At 44.2% G+C, this 20,818-nt stretch overlaps 1 protein-coding gene across 2 annotated transcripts in view; it reads right to left on the reverse strand.

The window, feature by feature from the left end:
- PPP1R9A (protein phosphatase 1 regulatory subunit 9A) overlaps nt 1–20,818 on the reverse strand; it is a 342,676-nt gene that overhangs the window by 302,902 nt on the left and 18,956 nt on the right. For both annotated transcript variants that reach the window (XM_073629582.1, XM_073629581.1), the window contains exon 2: nt 12,032–13,573. In XM_073629582.1, coding sequence (XP_073485683.1) covers nt 12,032–13,420 — 1,389 coding nt within the window. In that variant the 5' untranslated portion in view covers nt 13,421–13,573. The remainder of the gene's footprint in view (nt 1–12,031; nt 13,574–20,818) is intronic.

Genomic DNA, 20,818 nt, shown 5'->3' on the forward strand with positions numbered 1-20,818 from the left:
TAATGGAGAATTAACATTCATGACGTGGCAAATTATGAAATCTACAAATGCAGTGCACAATTCTCTTCTTCTTTAATGGGATAATAATGAAGCTGCTTTGCTGGTGATACTGATGGAGTTTTTGCAAACACATTTTCAAAGGCTTTTTTTTTCAAGTGATATCAAGAATAATATTATTATGCTTTTTTTTTTTTTTTTTTTTTATTTGGGCAAGTTACCACAACACTATTATCCCGTAGTTTTTAAGATCAAAGATACAAATATTTTGGTGTCCCTTGTCAATTTTACATTGTATTTTTTAAGTGTAACTGCCTGCTCCCAAACTGTCATTTGAAGTAAAACACATAGCCAAGTATTATTCTACACAATTTTTTATTGTTTATTAAAAAACAAATAAAATTAGACATGCTATCTGCCAATAGAACCAAAAAGTGCATTCTATGCATCCAAAAATATAGAAAATATGCCAAATCAAATCATTATTATTCAACCAAAAAAATAATGTCAAAGCAATAACTCCAAGGCCAATAATAAATAACATGTTATCTCCTCTGATTCCGCAACATGTCTGGTTGATGAACGGCCGTTCAGAACCGAACTGAAAAGCGCAAAATGAAAAGCGCGAATCAACACTCACCAAACTTCTACTAACACAAAATTAGCAGAAGGAGCCCAAAGGGTGGCGCTAAAGAGCTTAAAAACAACGTAGTACGTCACTACGTTCGTAACTGTTGGCCAACATTTGTGTGGCCGTGTGTATGCAAGACAAGTTTGGGCCAACGCCCTTCGGACAAAATTCCACGGTTTTGTTGGCCAACAATCCGATCGTGTGTACGAGGCTTTAGGGCCTGTTCACACAGAAAGGCACAGAAAGGGTGCAGTGATATTCTGAATGGCACTCCAAAGCCCTTTCAATAATGGAAGCGTTGCAACACATGGTAATGCAATACTGTGCTGCATCACAAAAAAATAGTACATGCACTTTTTTGATTCATTAGGCAGCCCGTTCAAATGAATTTTATAGGCAGTATACTTTACTATAGCAATATTTCACAGGATATGTGCGGTGGCGAGGAGGATGGACCCTATAACCCAAACGCATGTCAATGGCAGCTGAGGTTTCTGCAAGTGCACTCCCAGCACAGTGACCAAGTTCTCCTGGTCCCTAGTTTTGATTAGGGAAGCGGCGGGATGGACTCCCGGATCTTCAACCACTGTTGACAGTGGTCAAGTGATCGGGAAGTCTATCCTATCCCACACTTTAAGACCCTGTTAAAGGGTAGGTTGAAAGGGGGTAAACACCATAATGAAGGCATACCATAACCCTCTAGTTAGGTGTTAGTGTACATAGTTGTTAGTGTACGTAAATTTGGCTTGGCTGGCAGCCAAATCTTGGGTTGGATCTGGGTCAGGGCTGAGTGACTCAGGGAGGCTGGATGACTCAGCAAGCAGCACCTCTACAAATTCCCCCTGCTCTCTGGAACCTTGGAGAAGCTTCCAGAAGTAGAAGGTGGAGTTTAGGAGGAGTTGCTTGGACTATTGTGGAGGACTCTGGCCAATCCTGAGCAAAAAGGGGGCTGGAAGGGGGCCGCTCACCTCATAAATACTCACGAGTCATGCCAGCAGGGGCAGTCGGGTGGAAGATTGGAGATGGAGTGCTGAGGGGGCTGTTGGGGGCTCTTGAGAGAGCCCCCTAGTCTGGGGGGGTGACCTCAGGCCTGGGGTTTGGGTGCTGGAGGGACCCTCTACAACACACAGAAGACTCCTATCCTGGAGGCACGGGAGCAAGGAAAGGACAGCAGGAGCAGGTCAGCACATCCAGGAGATCTCCTGAGTGTCAGTCTGGGAGGACTGTGGAGATGTAGCCAGGAGGGCTAGTGAAAAAGGCTGCTGCATCCAGGAGGGCTGGGCCTGAAGAGGTGGTGCTGGACCAGTGACCACGGGAGGAAGTACAGTACATGTGTTAGTGGTGTCACTCTACATTCTACAAGTATAGGGGCTGCGAGTCCCCACCTGTAATGGGCTGTTGCTATAGACATTTTACAGAGTAACACTGCTGGAAATTCTGCAAGTAAGTGAAGTGCTGCAGGAAGAAGTGGAGTGTATAAATGACTGTATATACTAGGAGTTGTCCCTGAAGTGTTTTAACCACTTCAGCCCCAGAAGATTTGGCTGCTGAATGACCAGGACATTTTTTTGCGATATGGCACTGCGTCACTTTAACTGACAATTGCGCGGTCGTGCGACGTTGCACCCAAACAAAATTGACGTCCTTTTTTTCCCACAAATAGAGCTTTCTTTTGATGGTATTTGATCTCCTCTGCGGTTTTTATTTTATTTAAATATTTTGTACTTTTTGCTATAATAAATATCCTCATTTTTTTTTTTTTTTAAAAAGCGATTTTTTTCTCAGTTTAAGCCGATATGTATTCTTCTACATAGTTTTGGTCTACAAAATAGGGGATAGATTGATAGCATTTTTATTATTATTATTTTTTTATTAGTAATGGCAGTGATCTGTGATTTTATGCGACATTATGGCGGACACATTGGACACTTTTGACACCTTTTTGGGACCATTGGCATTAATACAGCGATCAGTGCTATAAAAATGCACCGATTACTGTAAATATGTCACTGGCAGGGAAAGGGGTTAACACTAGGGGGCGATCAAGGGGTTAACTGTGTTCCCTCGTGTGTGTTCTAATTGTATGGGGGAGGGGACTGACCTAGAGGAAATGACAGATCGTGGTTCCTAGCTATTAGGAACTCACAATGTGTCAATGTGAACAGAACAGGGATTTGTGTGTTCACACACACACGTCCCTGTTCTGCCTCTCATGCCCGCGATTGCTCATGGCCGGAGGTCAACGCCACACAACAAGCATCAGCACCCCCGCAGTGCAGCGTGCATGCCTGCTATCCCGATCCTGCGAGCCGGCGTATAGCTACACTGGCTCGCGCTTGCGGATAATACCGACCTGCCGCAGTCTAATGACCGAGGCTGGTCGGCAAGCGGTTAAAGTCAAGTGGGCATCCCATAATGCTTCTACTTCCCATCCAAGTTTTATCCCCTCAAATAAAATACAAAAACAAAGCATTGGACTGTTTTCTGACTCCAGCGAGCCTGTGGAGATTTGGAGGTTGATTTACTAAAGACAAATAGACAGTTACAGTTGCTCCAGAGCTTAGTAAATGAGCAGAGACTCTGCTGACCTCCATCATCCAATCATGTGCAAGCAAAAATGCATTTTTTTTTTTTTTTAAATATTTCTTGCTCGTGATTGGGTATTCTTTCCAAAGTGAAGCTTTACCTCATTTACTAAGCTCTGGAGCACCGGCAGAGTGCATAGTTTATTTGTCTTTAGTAAATGAACCCCCTGGTGTGCCTGGCTGTGCAGCGTGGGGGGTCCCTTTTCACCAGCACCTCCTACGTGGGGTGCACTACATACATTTTCTGCATACTAGACCTTTCCAGCTGTTGTGGAACTACAGAGACTGAAACGCAAGAACAAAACATTGAAAAACATCTGTAAGCCCGTTGCGTTCCTCTGCAGCGTTCCTGTAGAGCACATATGAATGCGATTTACAGGTGACTGACAGCCAGGCTGTGGGTTATCAGCAGGTGAACACTTAGCACTACTTATCACCTCGTCACTGAAATAACAGTGAAGTGCTTAGAAAGTAGCACAGATTGCCTGAAAACTCCGAACATTCTGACCATGCTTTCTAGTTATGGTGATTTTCACTTCTTCTAATTAGACTGTAGGCCGACTGATGGGAGGAAGCATCTGGTGGTGGAACTGAAAGCTGTGCAAAGTGCAGAGAGGTGTTCTTTAAAGAAGACGTCTCACTTCCATTTTTATGAATGTGTTCTGTTCCCCAGCCAGGGGATGGAATACATGTAGGACTTTCTTTCTTTAAGCCTAGCTGTGAGATGGGACAGGGCCCCCCTCCTTGGCTGTCCGACAACGCAGTTAGTAAGGAGATGACCGCTTTGACAGCTGCCCTGGACAAGCACCTTAGCAGAACACAGGCGGAGGGAGCTTGTCAGCTAAAATGTTTCAGTGCTGCTTAAAGCTGGATACACACTGTACAATTTTCTGTAGATTTTTTTCCTTCAGAATTACCAAAACCATATAAGATGAGGTCAAACCTTTATAGATAGATTCATGCATTGCATGAACCTATCCATGGCCGCCGCTGCCACCCCCTATTCAGGCACCCGGCCCCTTTTTGGGCGCCGGGCGCCTGAATTACAGCGGGGGTGGGGTGTTGAAGCACCTGATTAGAGCCATAGGCTCTAATAGGCGTCAGTAAAGTGACCTGTGAGCGCCATGCTAGGCGTTTGCAGGTCACTCAGCTGTGTTAGAAAACACTGGGGGCATTCAAGGGTACACTGGCAGTATTTAATGGGCACACTGGCAGCATATGATGGGCACACTGGCAGCATATGATGGGCACACTGGCAGCATTTGATGGGCACACTGGCAGTATTTAATGAGCACACTGGCAGCATTTGATGGTCACACTGGCAGCATATGATGAGCACACTGGCAGCATTTGATGGGCACACGGGCAGCATATGATGGGCACACTGGCAGCGTTTGATGGCACAGTGGCAGCGTTTGGCACAGTGGCTGCGTTTGATGGGCACAGTGGCAGCCTTTGATGGGCACAGTGGCTACGTTTGATGGGCACAGTGGCAGCATTTAATGGGCACAGTGGCAGAATTTGATGGCACAGTGGCAGCATTTAATGGGCACAGTGGCAGCGTTTAATGGGCACAGTGGCAGAATTTGATGGCACAGTGGCAGCATTTAATGGGCACAGTGGCAGCATTTAATGGGCACAGTGGCAGTGTTTAATGGGCACAGTGGCAGCGTTTGATGGGCACAGTGGCAGCATTTGGGCACAGTGGCAGTGTTTGATGGCACAGTGGCAACATTTGATGGGCACAGTGGCTGCAATTGATGATTTTTTTTTTTTCAAATTTTTTTTGCCCCCCCAAAAAATTTTGAGCACCATCCGCCACTGATGGGGTCTTAGTCTAGCTGTGAGGTCGAACATATCCCCCCCTCCACAGCCATCCAACAACACAGCTAGCAAGAGGACTAAAATCTAAATCTAGATGTGAGGTTAAACAAGGTGTCCCTCCCTCCACTGCCATCTGACAACACAGCTAGCAAGGAGACGCTGCTTTGACAGCTGGCACATTTCTTCATCCCTAAGCACTTGCCTGACACAAGCGTCTCACGAGGAATACAGACAGAGGGAGGCTTGTCAGCTAAAATGTCTAGCTGTGAGGTGGGACAGATGACAGGTGCCCCCTCCTCCACAGCCATCCAACAACGCAGCTAGCATGGAGACAGCTGCTTTGACAGCTGGCACAGTTCTATGTTTTTTAACTTTTTTAATTAGTTTAACTTTTTATTTCGTGGCCATATGTCCTCTTATTACAGTTACTGGAGTCACCTTTGATATAATTGTCATCATGGAATGAGATTTTGATGATTAATGATCAATACATTTCAGTAATAGGCTGGAGGTCTTTTTTTAAGGGCAGATCGGTGCAACATTGCTGAACAAAGTGCAATAACCTGCAGCAACCTGACCACAGTCACCGCAGATAGAAGATAACTGCTGATCAGATGTCATGGCGTCCAGCAATCTATCTTAGTAAATAGGCCTACACATGATGGTGGAATGCTTAGTACGTCCAGAATGATATATTCCATTCCTCTAAGAAGAAATATCAGAGTATGACCCGAACACACAAAGCTCTTTTGCTGGCCGAGGAGAAAGGATTGGATCCACAACTAATTTGTTTATAAACACACAGAACGCATTGCAGAGATGGGCCTGCGGGGTCACATGAGACGGAACACAATCCAATTTGTTTATGAAAATATTTGCGAAGGGAAAAACACACAGCAACCAATTATTCGGCTGCTTTAACTCCATAAAGGGTTATTCCATCCAATGCTCATATTTAATTTTGTGGTAGATGCTTAGAAGGTCATCCTATGCTTCCTTTTCATCTCTGGGGGACTCTACTGATTAGATTCTGGGTTCCTGATCTGTATACCTGCTGTTCCCCTTTATGGAGGGTTCCCACCATCCTTGTGTTGAGTTCCCGGGTCTGCAAGCCTGTTATACACATGGGTTCTCACTATCCCTGTGCTGAGTTCCTGGGTCTGCACACCTGCTGGTCCAATAATGAGGGGTTCTTCTCATCATCCCTGTGCTGAGTTCCCGGGTCTGTACACCTGCTGTTCCCCACTATGAGGGGTTCCCACCATCCTTGTGTTGAGTGCCCGGGTCTGCATGGCTGACATGGGTTCTCATTATCCTTGTGATGAGTTCCTGGTTCTGTACATCTGCTGTGTCCATTATGAGGGGTTCCCTCCATCCCTGTGCTGAGATCCTGGTTCTGTACACCTGCTGTGTCCATTATGAGGGGTTCCCCCCATCCCTGTGCTAAGTTCCCGGGTCTGTACACCCGCTGTGCCCATTCTGAGGAGTTCTCACCATCCCTGTTCTGAGATCCTGGGTTTGTACACCTGCTCTATCTATTATGAGGTGTTCCCTCAATCCCTGTGCTGAGATCCTGGTTCTGTACACCTGCTGTGCCCATTATGAGGGGTTTCCACCATCCCCGTGCTGAGATCCTGGTTCTGTACACCTGCTGTGTCCATTATGAGAGGTTTCCTCCATCCCTGTGCTGAGTTCCCAGGTCTGTACACCTGCTGTGTCCATTCTGAGGAGTTCTCACCATCCCTGTGCTGAGTTCCTTGGTCTGTACACCTGCTGTGCCTATAATGAGGGGTCTTCACCGCCCCTGTGCTGAGTTCCTGGGTCTTCACATCTACTGTGCCTAATATGAGGGGTTTTCAACATCCCTGTGCTGAGTACCTGGGTCTGTACATCTACTGCGCCTATAGTGAGGGCTTCTCACCATCCCTGTGCTGAGTTCCTGTGTCTTCACATCTACCGTGCCCAGGGGCGTTGCTAGGTCTACAAAAGATCTGGGGCTAGAGCCCATAGCAGCGTAGTAAAGAAAGTCACACGCATGGGTGGGCATATACAGTAATATACGTGTGTGTGTGTGTGTGTGTGTGTGTATATATATATATATATTCTATTCTATATCTCTATCCCTCTATCCCCCTATCCCCAGAGAGCACCCCCTTACATCAGGGTCCCCAGAGAGCCTCCCCCTTACATCAGGGTCCCCAGAGAGCCTCCCCCTTACATCAGGGTCCCCAGAGAGCCTCCCCTTAAAATCAGGGTCCCCAGAGAGCCTCCCCTTAAAATCAGGGTCCCCAGAGAGCCTCCCCTCCCCTTGGGGATTCCTGCAGAGACTCGGGGCTATGGGCCCTAGATTCGGGGCTATAGCCCCAAAAGCCACCCCCTAGCGACTCCACTGACCGTGCCTATTATGAGGGGTTTTCAACATCCCTGTGTCGAGTTTCTAGATCCGCACACCTGCTGTGTCCATTATGAGGGGCAAGATCTGTGAATGGTTAGCTGCTTTGGAGGGCAGGGGATACATTGGGGGGGGGGGGGGCTCTAATAGACCCCGGTTGTCTCCAAAAAGCATACCTGTCACCTTCCCAAACCTATCACAAGGGAGCTTGTTAGCTCCCTTGTGATAGCAATAATTTTAAATGAAAAAAAGTGTAAAAAAATGTAAATAAAAATAATTTAAAAGCACCCCTGTTCATCTGCGCATACACACAAATGCAATTGTAGGTGTAGGTCTGGCACGCGACTGCACAACAACTTTGGAGTAGGAGCAAAGGAGCAATAATTCTAATATAGGGCCATAATCCGCGATTAACTCCCACCTGTGAAGGGTTTTTTTAAGCGTCACCTATGGACAATTTTAGGTACCATATTTTGTTGTCATTTCATGGGCATGTGCAGTTTTAAATCTTGACATGTTTGATATCTATTTACTCGACACGACATAATTTTTTATATATTACAAAAAATTGGGTACTATTTTGTGTTTGTGGGCACTAAAATTCATTTTTCCTAAAAATTTGTGTTTGATAAATGTCGTATGACATAAAAAATTGCAACAGCCACTATTTTATTCTCCGGGGGCTTTTGCTTTTTAGAAAATATATCATGTTTTGGGGGTTCTAAGTAATTTTCTAGCAAGAAACACTGATTTTAACATGTGTGAAAAATTGAAAAATTTCCAGGGACAGCACATGGTTAAAAAGTGCAGAAAAAAAATTAAAAATGCTGTCTAAAAATGTCCACTTATCATAAATACTGTATGTAATAAATTCCCTGCATCACATATGCCCCAGGCTACAGCTGTTTTACACTATACATATAATAAATGGTGAAAATAAATAAATAAAAAACAGTGCTACCACAATAAAGTCCGAATTGAGTCCATAAATACTGAATAGAAGTTTCTCCGCAGTGAAATGTAAAAACTATTTACGGACTTTATTTCGGACTTGTATTGATTTAATGTGGTTGAGCTGTTTTTCATTTATTTATTTCTCATGAACAATTGACCAGAAAATTAAGAATTCCGGTGTAATAAAAATCAGGATCCTGCATGCAAATGAGAAGCTGTTTAAGGAAAACAGGAATGTGTCTAATCGCAGTGCGCTTTCAGTTGCTTTCAAGGGAAAATGGCTTGTTTTGAGCCGCTTCTGATTTGATTTTTTTTTTTTTTTTTATTATTTGCTTGCAGACTGATTTTTATGGAAGAAAATAAATCAAGACGAGGAGCCGAGTGAATGCAGCAATAAAAGTCAACGTCGCTCTATAAGATCCAAATCAAAAGCCAGACGCTGCATTGCAAATCCTCCGAAAAACTGCTTCACAAATGCAAGTCAGAAGCAAGAAAACGCTCTCTTGCACACAAGTCATAAATCACACAAACTGGTTACTTTACCTACTTGTCTTCCAATAGTATATTTGTAGCCAGCACAGGGCACCAGTGAATATGAAGGTCTCCCCTCCTTTGGTACTGATTGACAGCTTGGTTTCCATAGAGCAGACCATGGACAGCTGCATGAGATCACAAAAGTTTTTTTTTTTTTTCCTCTGGTCCAAACCTAGTAGCAACGGTTCGCTCCATTCACAATTGTACCACTCCAAAGTCCGGCCACGTTGGACTGCAACCTTGACGCAACTCTGGATGGGTTCGACTTGGATGTGAATTGTTGTACCTCTGCAAAGTCGGACCCACTGTTGCATGTAAAACATTCAGGTACAACTTTCATGCAACTTTTGAGGGTTAAAATTAACCACTTGCCGACTGCTGCACGCCGACATACATCGGCACAATGGCAGCTGTGGGCAAATGGGCGTACCTGTGCGTCCCCTTTAATTGGCGGGGCTAGCGCGCGCCGCCGCTTACAGCGTGATCATCCTTGCGGGACCGGCAGACTCGATGTCCGCCGATCTCCCAGCGATCGTGTCACGGAGCCGCAGAACGGGGAAGTGCCTATGTAAACAAGGCATTTCCCCGTTCTGCCTTGTGACATGACAGAGATCACTGCCTCTCTGTCATCGGGAGCAGTGATCGCTGTCATGTGAGTTGTAGCCCATCCCCCCCACAGTTAGAATCACTCCCTAGGACACACTTAACCCCTTCATCGCCCCCTAATGGTTAACCCCTTCCCTGCCAGTGTCATTTACACAGTAATCAGTGCATTTTTATAGCACTGGTCGCTGTATAAATGACAATGGTCCTAAAATAGTGTCAAAAGTGTCCGATGTGTCCGTCATAATGTCGCAGAATCTGATAAAAATCGCAGATCGCTGCCATTACTAATAAATAATAATAATAAAAAAGCCATAAAACTATCCCCTATTTTGTAGACGCTATAACTTTTGCGCAAACCAATCAATATACGCTTAGTGCAATATTTTTTACCAAAAATATGTAGAAAAATACATATAGGCCTAAACTGATGAAAAATTTTTTTTTTATATATATTTTGGGGGGATATTCATTATAGCAAAAAGTAAAAAATATTTATTTATTTTTTTTTTTTTTGTTAAAGTTGTCGCTCTTTTTTTGTTTATAGCGCAAAAAATAAAAACCGCAGAGGCGATCAAATACCACTAAAAGAAAAGCTCTATTTTTGGGTAAAAAAGGTCGTCAATTTTGTTTGGGTGCAACGTCGCACGACCGCGCAATTGTCAGTTAAAGCGACGCCGTGCCGAATGGCAAAAAGTTCTCTGGTCAGGAAGGGGGTAAAATCCTCCGGGGCTGAAGCGGTTAAAGTCTATGGCCCTCAAGTTGCATGAAAGTCAGGCCAAAGTAGTGCATGAACTACTTTAAAGTCGCTGCAGCTTTAAGTCGCACATATATGAATGGTTATCATTGTAAAGCATGGGGTACAACTTATCATGCAACTTTGTTGTCCTTTGTTGTGTGAATGGGGTCTAAGTGGCCCAAACTGGAAAAAAATATGTCTTGGCATGGCTTTTTTACTTAGAGCAGTGGTCTCCAAACTGCGGCCCTTTGCTTGCCTGTATCTGGCCCTTGAGGCATTATTCCTGCCACTGACACCAACGATGGGGCATAATTCCTTGAACTGATGACAAAAATGGGGCTCTATTCCTCCCACTGACACCAACTATTTATCCCCCTAATACCAAAGATCAGCCATTGTTTACTCCCACTGGACACTGTCCGGCACCCCTAAAGTCTGAAGTACAGTAAACTGGCCCTTTATTTAGAAAGTTTGGAGACCCCTGACTTAGAAAATAGGTCCCTTCTGAGCCACCCTTGTCTCCGCCCCCTACCCACCTCCGAGCATGTCTCTTGGTTCCACTCCCTACCCACCTCCGAGCATGTCTCTTGGTTCCACCCCTTACCCACCTCCGAGCATGTCTCTTGGTTCCACCCCCTACCCACCTCCGAGCATGTCTCTTGGTTCCACCTCCTACCCACCTCCGAGCATGTCTCTTGGTTCCACCCCCTACCCACCTCCGAGCATGTCTCTTGGTTCCACCCCCTACCCACCTCCGAGCATGTCTCTTGGTTCCACCCCTTACCCACCTCCGAGCATGTCTCTTGGTTCCACCCCCTACCCACCTCCGAGCATGTCTCTTGGTTCCACCTCCTACCCACCTCCGAGCATGTCTCTTGGTTCCACCCCCTACCCACCTCCGAGCATGTCTCTTGGTTCCACCCCCTACCCACCTCCGAGCATGTCTCTTGGTTCCACCCCCTACCCACCTCCCAGTACTGTCCCCTTTTGGAGAATTCAGAACCAAGTATCATTTTGCGGCACTGTAACTAATAGTAATAGTAATAGTAATTTGTATGGAATTTGTTAATGTTCACAAGGAAAGCAGTAAAATAGATACCCTGCAGCCAGCAACAATACCCCCCCCCCTCCCCAGCTACCCCCCCCCCTTCCTTAGCAACAATAGATCCCCATACAAACAACAGACCCCCTCAGCAATAGACTCCCCGCAACAAAATACCCCCCCAGCAACAAAAGATTCACCTCAGCAACAACAGACTCCTACAAATAACAACAGATCTCCCAGCAGCCAACATCAATAGACCCCTCAGCAGCTGGCAAAAATAGACCCCTCCCTCAACAGTAGATGCTTCCCAATAACAACTGACTTCCCAGCAACAAACGTTTCCCCACCAGTAGCAATAGACCTCAACAGCAACAATAGATCGCCCAGCAGCCAGGATCAATAGTCCCTCCAGCACACCCAAGCGCCCCTTGTCATTACATACATACTGTGCTGGTGGTGCCAAAACTGATTTTCCCCTCATTTCCGCTGAAAAATAGCCCTGTGTCTTGGCGAGATAAAAAATAAATAGCATACATAGCACACCCCTGTGATACATGTGTATTTGTCTCCTGTAGTGGGGACTAGGAGGTCAAGGAAAATGCATATTCTTTCAGTTTTTACGGTATTTTTACAGTATTACAATGAGGTTATGTCCTGGTACCAATGTAGACACAAACTGCGCCTACCGGCTCAAACTGTATAAATAAATACATAAAAATTAGCTTACTTTTATTGGCGATTTACTAAATTTAATCTTCCTCTGGGTTGGAACCTCTTCTTCTTCCGGTAATCCAGGGATCTCGAAATATTCCATGTCTGGCTCGTAAGACTTATTTTCATCACTGTCATCATCATCATCCCCAGCTTCTGTCTCCTCCCACTCTGCATTATACCGTGAACGCACTCTGTAAACATTATAGCTGGAATGGTCGTACGACTGGACAGTGGACAAACTATTCAAGTCACTGGTTATACTTGTGCCAACGTCAAGGGACGTCGGAGCAGGGGGAGGTCGGCTAGCCATCTCGTTTTTCTCCAAGGCTGTTGGTGACTCTACCACTTTAGTCCTATCGAATGTATTTGTGAAGTTTTCTGATAAATTGTTCTGTTGTGTCGCATGATTTCCTTTTTTCGCAACATGTCTATCGCGAGGACCATCATCAGTTCCATCAGCAACATCATTCTTGAGCTCTATGTGGTCATTTGATGTACTGCAACCAATGCTTTCTCTTTTTACCTCTTTAATTGTGATGTGACCGTCTTCTCCGGACATTGCTCTGTTCATCTGTTGGGTAATATCGGTGTCCGTGTCAGTTTCCCTTGGTGGCGACCAAGAATTTGCATCCTTGGAATGTTCATAGCCTTCAAAATTGGTAACTGCGGAGGTTGAGATGTTCATTGGGTAATGTCCAGTTACCGAATAACCTTCACTGTTCTCATCTTTCTCCAGATTATTGGAACTTTGCGAATCGTTGTTCTCAAACACTGCGCTAAGTTGACTCACAGTTGGAGACAAGGCCTCAGTCCTTGAGCTAAGACTGTCCAGAGAATCACTACTTCCCCTGTTTGACTTACTTCCACGGCCTTCATCGCAAAATTCACCATATTTCTGTCTATCCTTTCTCGAAGAATAGCGGCCAGAGTGCCCAGGGTCATTGGTAGTGTGTTCGAACATCTTTCGAGTTTCTGTAAACTTGGAAAAGGATGGTCCATCCAAAACATCAAAGCGGCTGATCCTTTCCAAAATAGTAGTCTTGGGCTTTACGTCCGCTACGTCCTTCTTTTCCAAAATTTCTCTGGACTTGGGTTTCCTTTGAGGAGACGATGGTGTCGCTTTGGACTTTCTTGTCTGCACGCCGTTGTTTTCACCTGGTTCCATGCCCATCTGCATGAACAAGTTTTTGATCCTGTTGACGTTGGACCCATATCGGCGTCCTCGTGTCTGCTGCGTTTGCGGCACCTCGCCATCCCCTTTGGATTTTTCCTCCCCGTCAGCTTTTGGTTTGTCAAAGGTGCTCTTGAGAGCCTGAAACTCAGTCCTATAGGCATTTCTGTGGGGCGAGGCACTCCGCAGGGTCGAACGCTCTGCTTGAGCTTCTGTTTTCATCATGTTCATTTCAGCAGGAGAGCACAATGTACATGATGACTAAGAAGGCAGCTTCCTCAGAGTTGTGAAGTCATCTGGATCCTTCTTGAGGAACAGTTGAATTATTGCTGTTGTTACATGTCTCTTGTCGAATTAAACTTTCAGGTAAATCTTTGAGGCAGGCTGTGGCAAGGACAAAAAAAAGAAAAAAAAAGAAAATTGAGAGATGTTTATAAAGGAAAGGATATTGTTAGGCTGCTGATTTTCTCATTTCTTTTTGTGTTATGTTCTATAAAATACAAGAGAGACATACTTTCGAAAACAAGGTATTATTCCATTGTTAAATGAAGTGTTTGAAGACCAAAGCCAGCTACTGCAGCTAAAAAAGAAAGACATCATATCTGGGCCATAAACTATATTACAAAGCTCAAAGTACTTATGAACTCATCTTTATGATATAACTTTTCACACAGTAAAAACGTCAAACATGTTCTCTATTCTTGTTCCATGACATCGGAAACACACTTCAAGCAATACATACTGTAGTTTACATGGCTGAGGATCTGCTTTTCAATCATTCAGGACTAAATTGTAATAATTTTCTGGTTTTCATTTTCTGTCCATGTAAATGACACAGTTGAAGAAGAAGGGTCAAGAGACTGGGGATGACGTCAAAATAAGCACACATATTCACTATACAATAATCAACTGAAATTTCCATAATGTCTTGCTTTTAAATATTATTTGCATGAGCTGGTTTTAAAGGACAGAGAAATAAATTGGCTGCCACCGCTGCTTTGTTCTATGTCTATGACTCAAACTACTGAATGATGAGGGTCATCATGAGAAACAGCAATGGTAGCCTACATGTTCCTCTTAGGAAAAGTTTTCCTTAAAGCATAGCTCCCAACTGTCCCTAATTTCGAGGGACTGTCCCTGATTTGGAACAAAGTCCATCTGTCCCTCTTTCCTCCTCATTTGTCCCTCATTTCGGTCTGATCTATATAGAATACCTCCCAACTGTCCCTGATTTCAAGGGACTGTCCCTGATTTGGAGCAATGTCCCTCTGTCCCTCATTCCTCCTCATGTGTCCCTCATTTTGGTCTGATCTATATAGATGTGTATAAAATGCACTTTTTATCTATCAAAAAGTGTTTCCCAGTGCTAAACCTTTCATTTGATTTCTAAATTGCTGCAGTTGTAGATTCTAAAAGCCAAAATAAAGGAATAGTAGTGGTAAAAAAACACTTGTGGGTTTAACCAATCTTATTTTTTTGTACAATTCTCCTTTAAGGGGGTGTGGCAAGGGGTGTGTCCTATGCTTGCATACTTTTGCTGATAGGTGTCCCTCATTCCCATCTCAGAACATTGGGAGGTGTGATAAAGTTGTATACAAAATGCACTTTTTATGATTCAAAAAGTGTTTCCCAGTGCTAAACCTTGCATCCATTTTCAAAATTGTTGCATTGGTACATTTTAAAAGCTAGTATAAGGCTGGGTTCATACTTATGCAAATTGGATGTGGGTTTCTCCGCATCCAATTCGCATAACAGGAGACTGTGACCGTCTCTCAATGTAGCCGGTTCACACAGCTCCTGGATGGCTGCGGTCCGCACTGGAAAATGTCCTGTGCATCTTTGGCTCCGTTTCAGGTCCAAATTCAGGAAGAAATGAAACGGAGAACAGGGACACACTGGACCCCCTGCTGCGAGCCGTGGCTGTAGCTAGTCTGAACCCGGCCTCAAGGAAAAGTAGTGGTAAAACAAAAAAAGCACTTGTGTGTTTAATTAAAAGAGATGCATTTTTTTTTTTTAAGATTCATACTTATCTAGGTGGATGCAGCATCGGTCTGATGTCGCATCTGTCCCCCGGCACCTCCAACACTGAGAACCGAGCGATCGAACACCGCCGATCGTTTAGTTGTCACAGCTCCCTGAGTACAGAGCTGTCAGTCAGCAGCTCTCTGCTCTCCCCCCCGGGCTCACTGGAGCGCTGGGCTGTGGAGGGGGCAGGAGCGGCTGGCTCAGGTTGTCACCGGCTTGCTGATAGGCCGAGACGGGTGCCGGTCCAGGCATGGGGGTGGATCCCAACTCCATTGTCACGCTCTTCCCCAAGCCTAGACCGGCTCTGTGATGTCAGCTGACAGCCGGCTTCAGCCCGCTGTCAGCTGAAAACAGGTCACAAGAGTGCAGAACGAACTGCGCTCCTGTGATCCACAGAAGTACAGCCAAACAAGCTTTCGCTGTACTTCTCTTTTAACTAATATTTGTTTTTGTATAATTCTCCTTTAAGGGGGTGTGGCAGGGGGTGTGTCCTATGCCTACATACTTTTGCTAATAGGTGTCCCTTGTTCCCATCTCAAAAAGTCGGGAGGTATGTTAAAGTGAACAATCTTTTTTGGATTTCAGATAGAGTGTGGAAGGGGTTGAACATCTGTCAGATTTTTATTGTTGAAGCCCCAGAAGAAGTGTAGGATGCTGGAACATTTGATCGTGGAATTGGTCAGGGCGATGATTTCTTTTTAGGCAGCTCTCCATGGGTGGGGAGGTCAGCATATATCTTGGGTACAAACATGTTTTACAAAATCCAGAAAAAGTATTTTTTTTTTATTACTTTCAGAAACATCCAACACATTTCATGGGTTCAAAGGGTCTCCCTTCATCAAGGCTACAAAAAAAAAAACAACAAAAGGTGCAATAAATATACCAATACAATCTGGTAAAAGAAATATAAAATGAACATAGCAAAATGAATACATCAAAACTAGTCCAGATTTTATATTCACGGTACCTTTTATTCATTTCTTGTAGCCCTTTGAACTCCCAAAATGTGCTGGAGGTAAAGTGGTTCTAAAGGCTGAAGGTTTTTTTCATGCATTTTATGCATAAAGGTAAAAAACCTACTGTGTTCTACTCTACCCCCAGCCACCCCTATACTGACCTGAGCCCGACCTGGATCCAGTGATGTGCAGGAGAGCAACAGATTTCTTGGCTCTCTGCCTTCTCATTGGCTCAGAGACAGTACCAGGAGTCATTGGCTCCTACTGCTGTCAATCACAGCCAGTGAAGAGGGAGCAGGAAGGGGTAGGGCCGAGCCCCATTCTGTGTGTCTTGTTGCTCAGGAGTGAGCACCTACGAATGCCCCCATAGCAAGCATCTTGCTATGGGAGCACTCTGCACAGGCGCAGGACCCAAGAAGAGGAGGATCAGGGCTGCTCTGTGCAAAATCATTGCACATAACCAGTAAGTATAACAAGTTTGGTATTTAAAAAAAAAATTACTTTTAATATCACTTTAATGTGATTTTCAATTGGAAATCTTCTCCCTGCGCAGTGGATTTACCCCCTTCCTCACAAGGCCATTTTTTGTGATATGACACTGTGTTGTTTTAGCTGACAATTGCGCGGTCGTGCGACATTGTACCCAAATGAAATTGATGTCCTTTTTTTCCTCACAAATAGAGCTTTCTTTGGTGGTATTTGACAAAAAAAGACCGACAATTTTGAAAAAAAAAAACATTAGTTTTTGCTATAATAAATATCCCCAATAAAAAAATTACAAAAATTATCTCTTCATCAGTTTAGGCCAATATGTATTCTTCTACATATTTTTGGTAAAAAAAAAATCGCAATAAGCGCATGTTGATTGGTTTGCTTAAACGTATAGCGTCTACAAAATAGGGATATATTTATAATTTAAAAATAATTGAAATTTTTTTTTTTTTTTTACTAGTAATGGCAGTGATCATCGATTTTTAACAGGACTGCGACATTGTGGCAGACAGATCGGACACTTTTGACACTTTTTTGGGACCATTGCTATTTTTACAGCGATCAGTGCTATAAAAAGATTACTGTATAAATGACACTGGCAGGGAAGGGGGCTAACACTAGGGGGGCGATCAAGGGGTTAAATGTGTTCCCTAGGGAGGTGTTTTTAACTGTTGGGGGAAGGGACTGACTGGAGGAAGAGAGAGAGCGCTGTTCCTGATCACTAGGAACAGCAGATCATTCTCTCCTCCCCTGTCAGAACGGGGATCTGTTTGTTTACATGACAGATCCCCGTTCTGGCTCTCTGTGGAGTGATCGTGGGTGGCCAGCGGGCATTGCAGCCCCCGGCCACACGCGTTGGCTCCAGTGTCGTGGAACGGGCGCGAGCGCCGTGCACACACGACTCCCACAGCTCTTAAAGCAGCCGATGTATACCTACGGTGGTTTGTGTAGCCATGCCAACCTGCCATCTTATAACGATGGCGGCTGGTGGGCAACAGGTTAACATGGCTTCCTATGGGTCACGTTCACATCTGTGCATTTTATGGAAAGGGCCAGGGACTTTTTTTCTGGTTTTTGGTTCCATAGACTTCAATGGATCAAAAACATGTGTTGAAAGACGCAAAATACACCTGCATAGGTGTGAACCCCACCTCAGGGGTGTCCAACCTTTTGACTTTCCTGAGCCACATTGGAAGAAGCCGAATAGTCTTAGGCCACACATAAAATACACTAACAATAAGGATAGCTGTTGAGCAGAAAAAGTCAGCCAGATCACAAGGTAGCAATGGGGGAGATTTACTAAATCTGGAGAGTGCCGAATCTGGTGCAGCTGTGCATACAAACCAATCAGCTTCCAGGTTTTATTATCAAAGCTTAGCTGACCAAGCTGAGGTTAGAAGCTGATTGGCTACCATGCACAGCTGCACCAGATTCTGAGTGCTCCAGTTTTAGTAAATCTCTCCCAATCACTGGTATGCACTCTGCACGTGCAGTTGCTCCAGAGCTTAGTAAATGCAGTAAAGTTTCACAATGCAAAGCATACACAATCACGTGCAAGTGAAAAAAAAAAAAAAACAACATTTTTGCTTGCACATTATTGGCTGATGGATGTCAGCAGAGCTTCTGCTCATTTACTAAGCTCTGGAGCAACTGCACTCTTGCATCGTGCAACTGTACTCTGCAAAGTGCACAGTCTATCTCCCTTTAGTAAATCAACCCCGCAGAGTCGTCTGAAGAGCTGCAGAGAAAGTGGCTGAATATGGGTCTCCAAGGGGCAGGCCTCATAGATATAAAAACAAAAACTGATGAGTATTTAAAATGAGTCCAAGCTGTCCAAGTGATTTTGAAGGCATCTGATTTGTGATTTTCCCAGGAGATCACTTTTCCGTTTTACAAATGGTATCCATTTCATGAGCCCATTCTACTAATGGGGGTGTGTTTGGTTTACGTCAATGCCTGGCAATAATGATACGTGCGGGGGTTAGAAAGTGACAGAGCAGACCACTTTTAATGTGTGTGTATGACCTGGGCATTGTAAAGGATTTTTAAAGGGTTTGGTTCTGTTTTTAAAAAAAAACAAAAAAAAAACAACACTGCATCATAAAAAAAACAAACAAACAAAAAAAAAAAAACAACACTGCATCATAAAATAAAAACAAAACAAAAACAAAACAAAACACTGCATTATAAAAAAAAAAAAAAAAAAACTGCATCATAAAAAAAACTGCATCATAAAAAAAAAAACCTGCATCATAAAAAAGAAAAACAAACAAACAAACAAACACCGGTCGGTATTGAACCATTTTTCCATAAGTTAAATCCTGTGCTCCATACATCTGAAAACAGCTCCACCAATTATGGATGTGCCCTGGGAATGTTTGAGCTTGTGTTAATTCACTGCTGTGACACCGGGGAGTTCCGTATTTTTATTGTCAGGCTGGGAGAGAAGACGTACTTAGTCTCTAAGGTGAATTTAGCCCTTTAGCTAAATGTGACTTCATTAAAGCCTCTGCGTTCAAAGAGCCAGAAACTCTTATTAATGCTTTGAGGTCTTCTGTCACCATAGAGAAGCCGCTATCCGTTGTTAAACCTTTCATTTGAAGTGGTCACACCCATAAAGTATTGTTACAGGGTAAAGGTGTGAAGGCATACAGTGGGGCAAAAAAGTATTTAGTCAGCCACCAATTGTGCAAGTTCTCCCACTTAAAAAGATGAGAGAGGCCTGTAATTGTCATCATAGGTATACCTCAACTATGAGAGACAAAATGTGGAAACAAATCCAGACAATCACATTGTCTGATTTTTGAAAGAATTTATTTGCAAATTATGGTGGAAAATAAGTATTTGGTCACCTACAAACAAGCAAGATTTCTGGCTCTCACAGACCTGTATCTTCTTCTTTAAGAGGCTCCTCTGTCCTCCACTCATTACCTGTATTAATGGCACCTGTTTGAACTTGTTATCAGTATAAAAGACACCTGTCCACAACCTCAAACAGTCACACTCCAAACTTCACTATGGTGAAGACCAAAGAGCTGTCAAAGGACACCAGAAACAAAATTGTAGACCTGCACCAGGCTGGGAAGACTGAATCTGCAATAGGCAAGCAGCTTGGTGTGAAGAAATCAACTGTGGGAGCAATAGCTAGAAAATGGAAGACATACAAGTCCACTGATAATCTCCCTTGATCTGGGGCTTCACGCAAGATCTCACCCCGTGGGGTCAAAATGATCACAAGAACGGTGAGCAAAAATCCCATAACCACACAGGGGGGACCTAGTGAATGACCTGCAGAGAGCTGGGACCAACGTAACAAAGGCTACCATCAGTAACACACTACGCTGCCAGGGACTCAGATCCTGCAGTGCCAGACGTGTCCCCCTGCTTAAGCCAGTACATGTCTGGGCCCATCTGAGGTGTGCTAGAGAGCATTTGGATGATCCAGAAGAGGATTGGGAGAATGTCTTATGGTCAGATGAAACCAAAGTAGAACTGTTTGGTAGAAACACAACTCGCCCTTTTTAAAGGAGAGGGAATGCTGAGTTGCAACGAAAGAACACCATACCTACTGTGAAGCATGTGGGTGGCAACATCATGCTTTGGGGCTGTTTCTCTGCAAAGGGAACAGGACGACTGATCCGTGTACATGAAAGAATGAATAGCTCCATGTATCATGAGATTTTAAGTGCAAACTTCCTCCCATCAGCAAGGGCATTGAAGATGAAACGTGGCTGGGTCTTTCAGCATGACAATGATCCCAAACACACCGCCCGGGCAATGAAGGAGTGGCTTCGTAAGAAGCATTTCAAGGTCCTGGAGTGGCCTAGCCAGTCTCCAGATCTCAACCCCATAGAAAACCTTTGGAGGGAGTTGAAAGTCCTTGTTGCCCAGCGACAGCCCCAAAACATCACTGCTCTAGAGGAGATCTGCATGGAGGAATGGGCCAACATACCAGCAACAGTGTGTGACAACCTTGTGAAGACTTACAGAAAACGTTTGACCTCTGTCATTGCCAACAAAGAATATATAACAAAGTATTGAGATGAGCTTTTGATATTGACAAAATACTTTTTTTCCACCATAATTTGCAAATAAATTCTTTCAAAAATCAGACAATGTGATTATCTGGATTTGTTTCCACATTTTGTCTCTCATA

Source organism: Aquarana catesbeiana, linkage group LG05 (genome assembly GCF_042186555.1).
Source record: "Aquarana catesbeiana isolate 2022-GZ linkage group LG05, ASM4218655v1, whole genome shotgun sequence".
Lineage (NCBI taxonomy): Eukaryota > Metazoa > Chordata > Amphibia > Anura > Ranidae > Aquarana > Aquarana catesbeiana.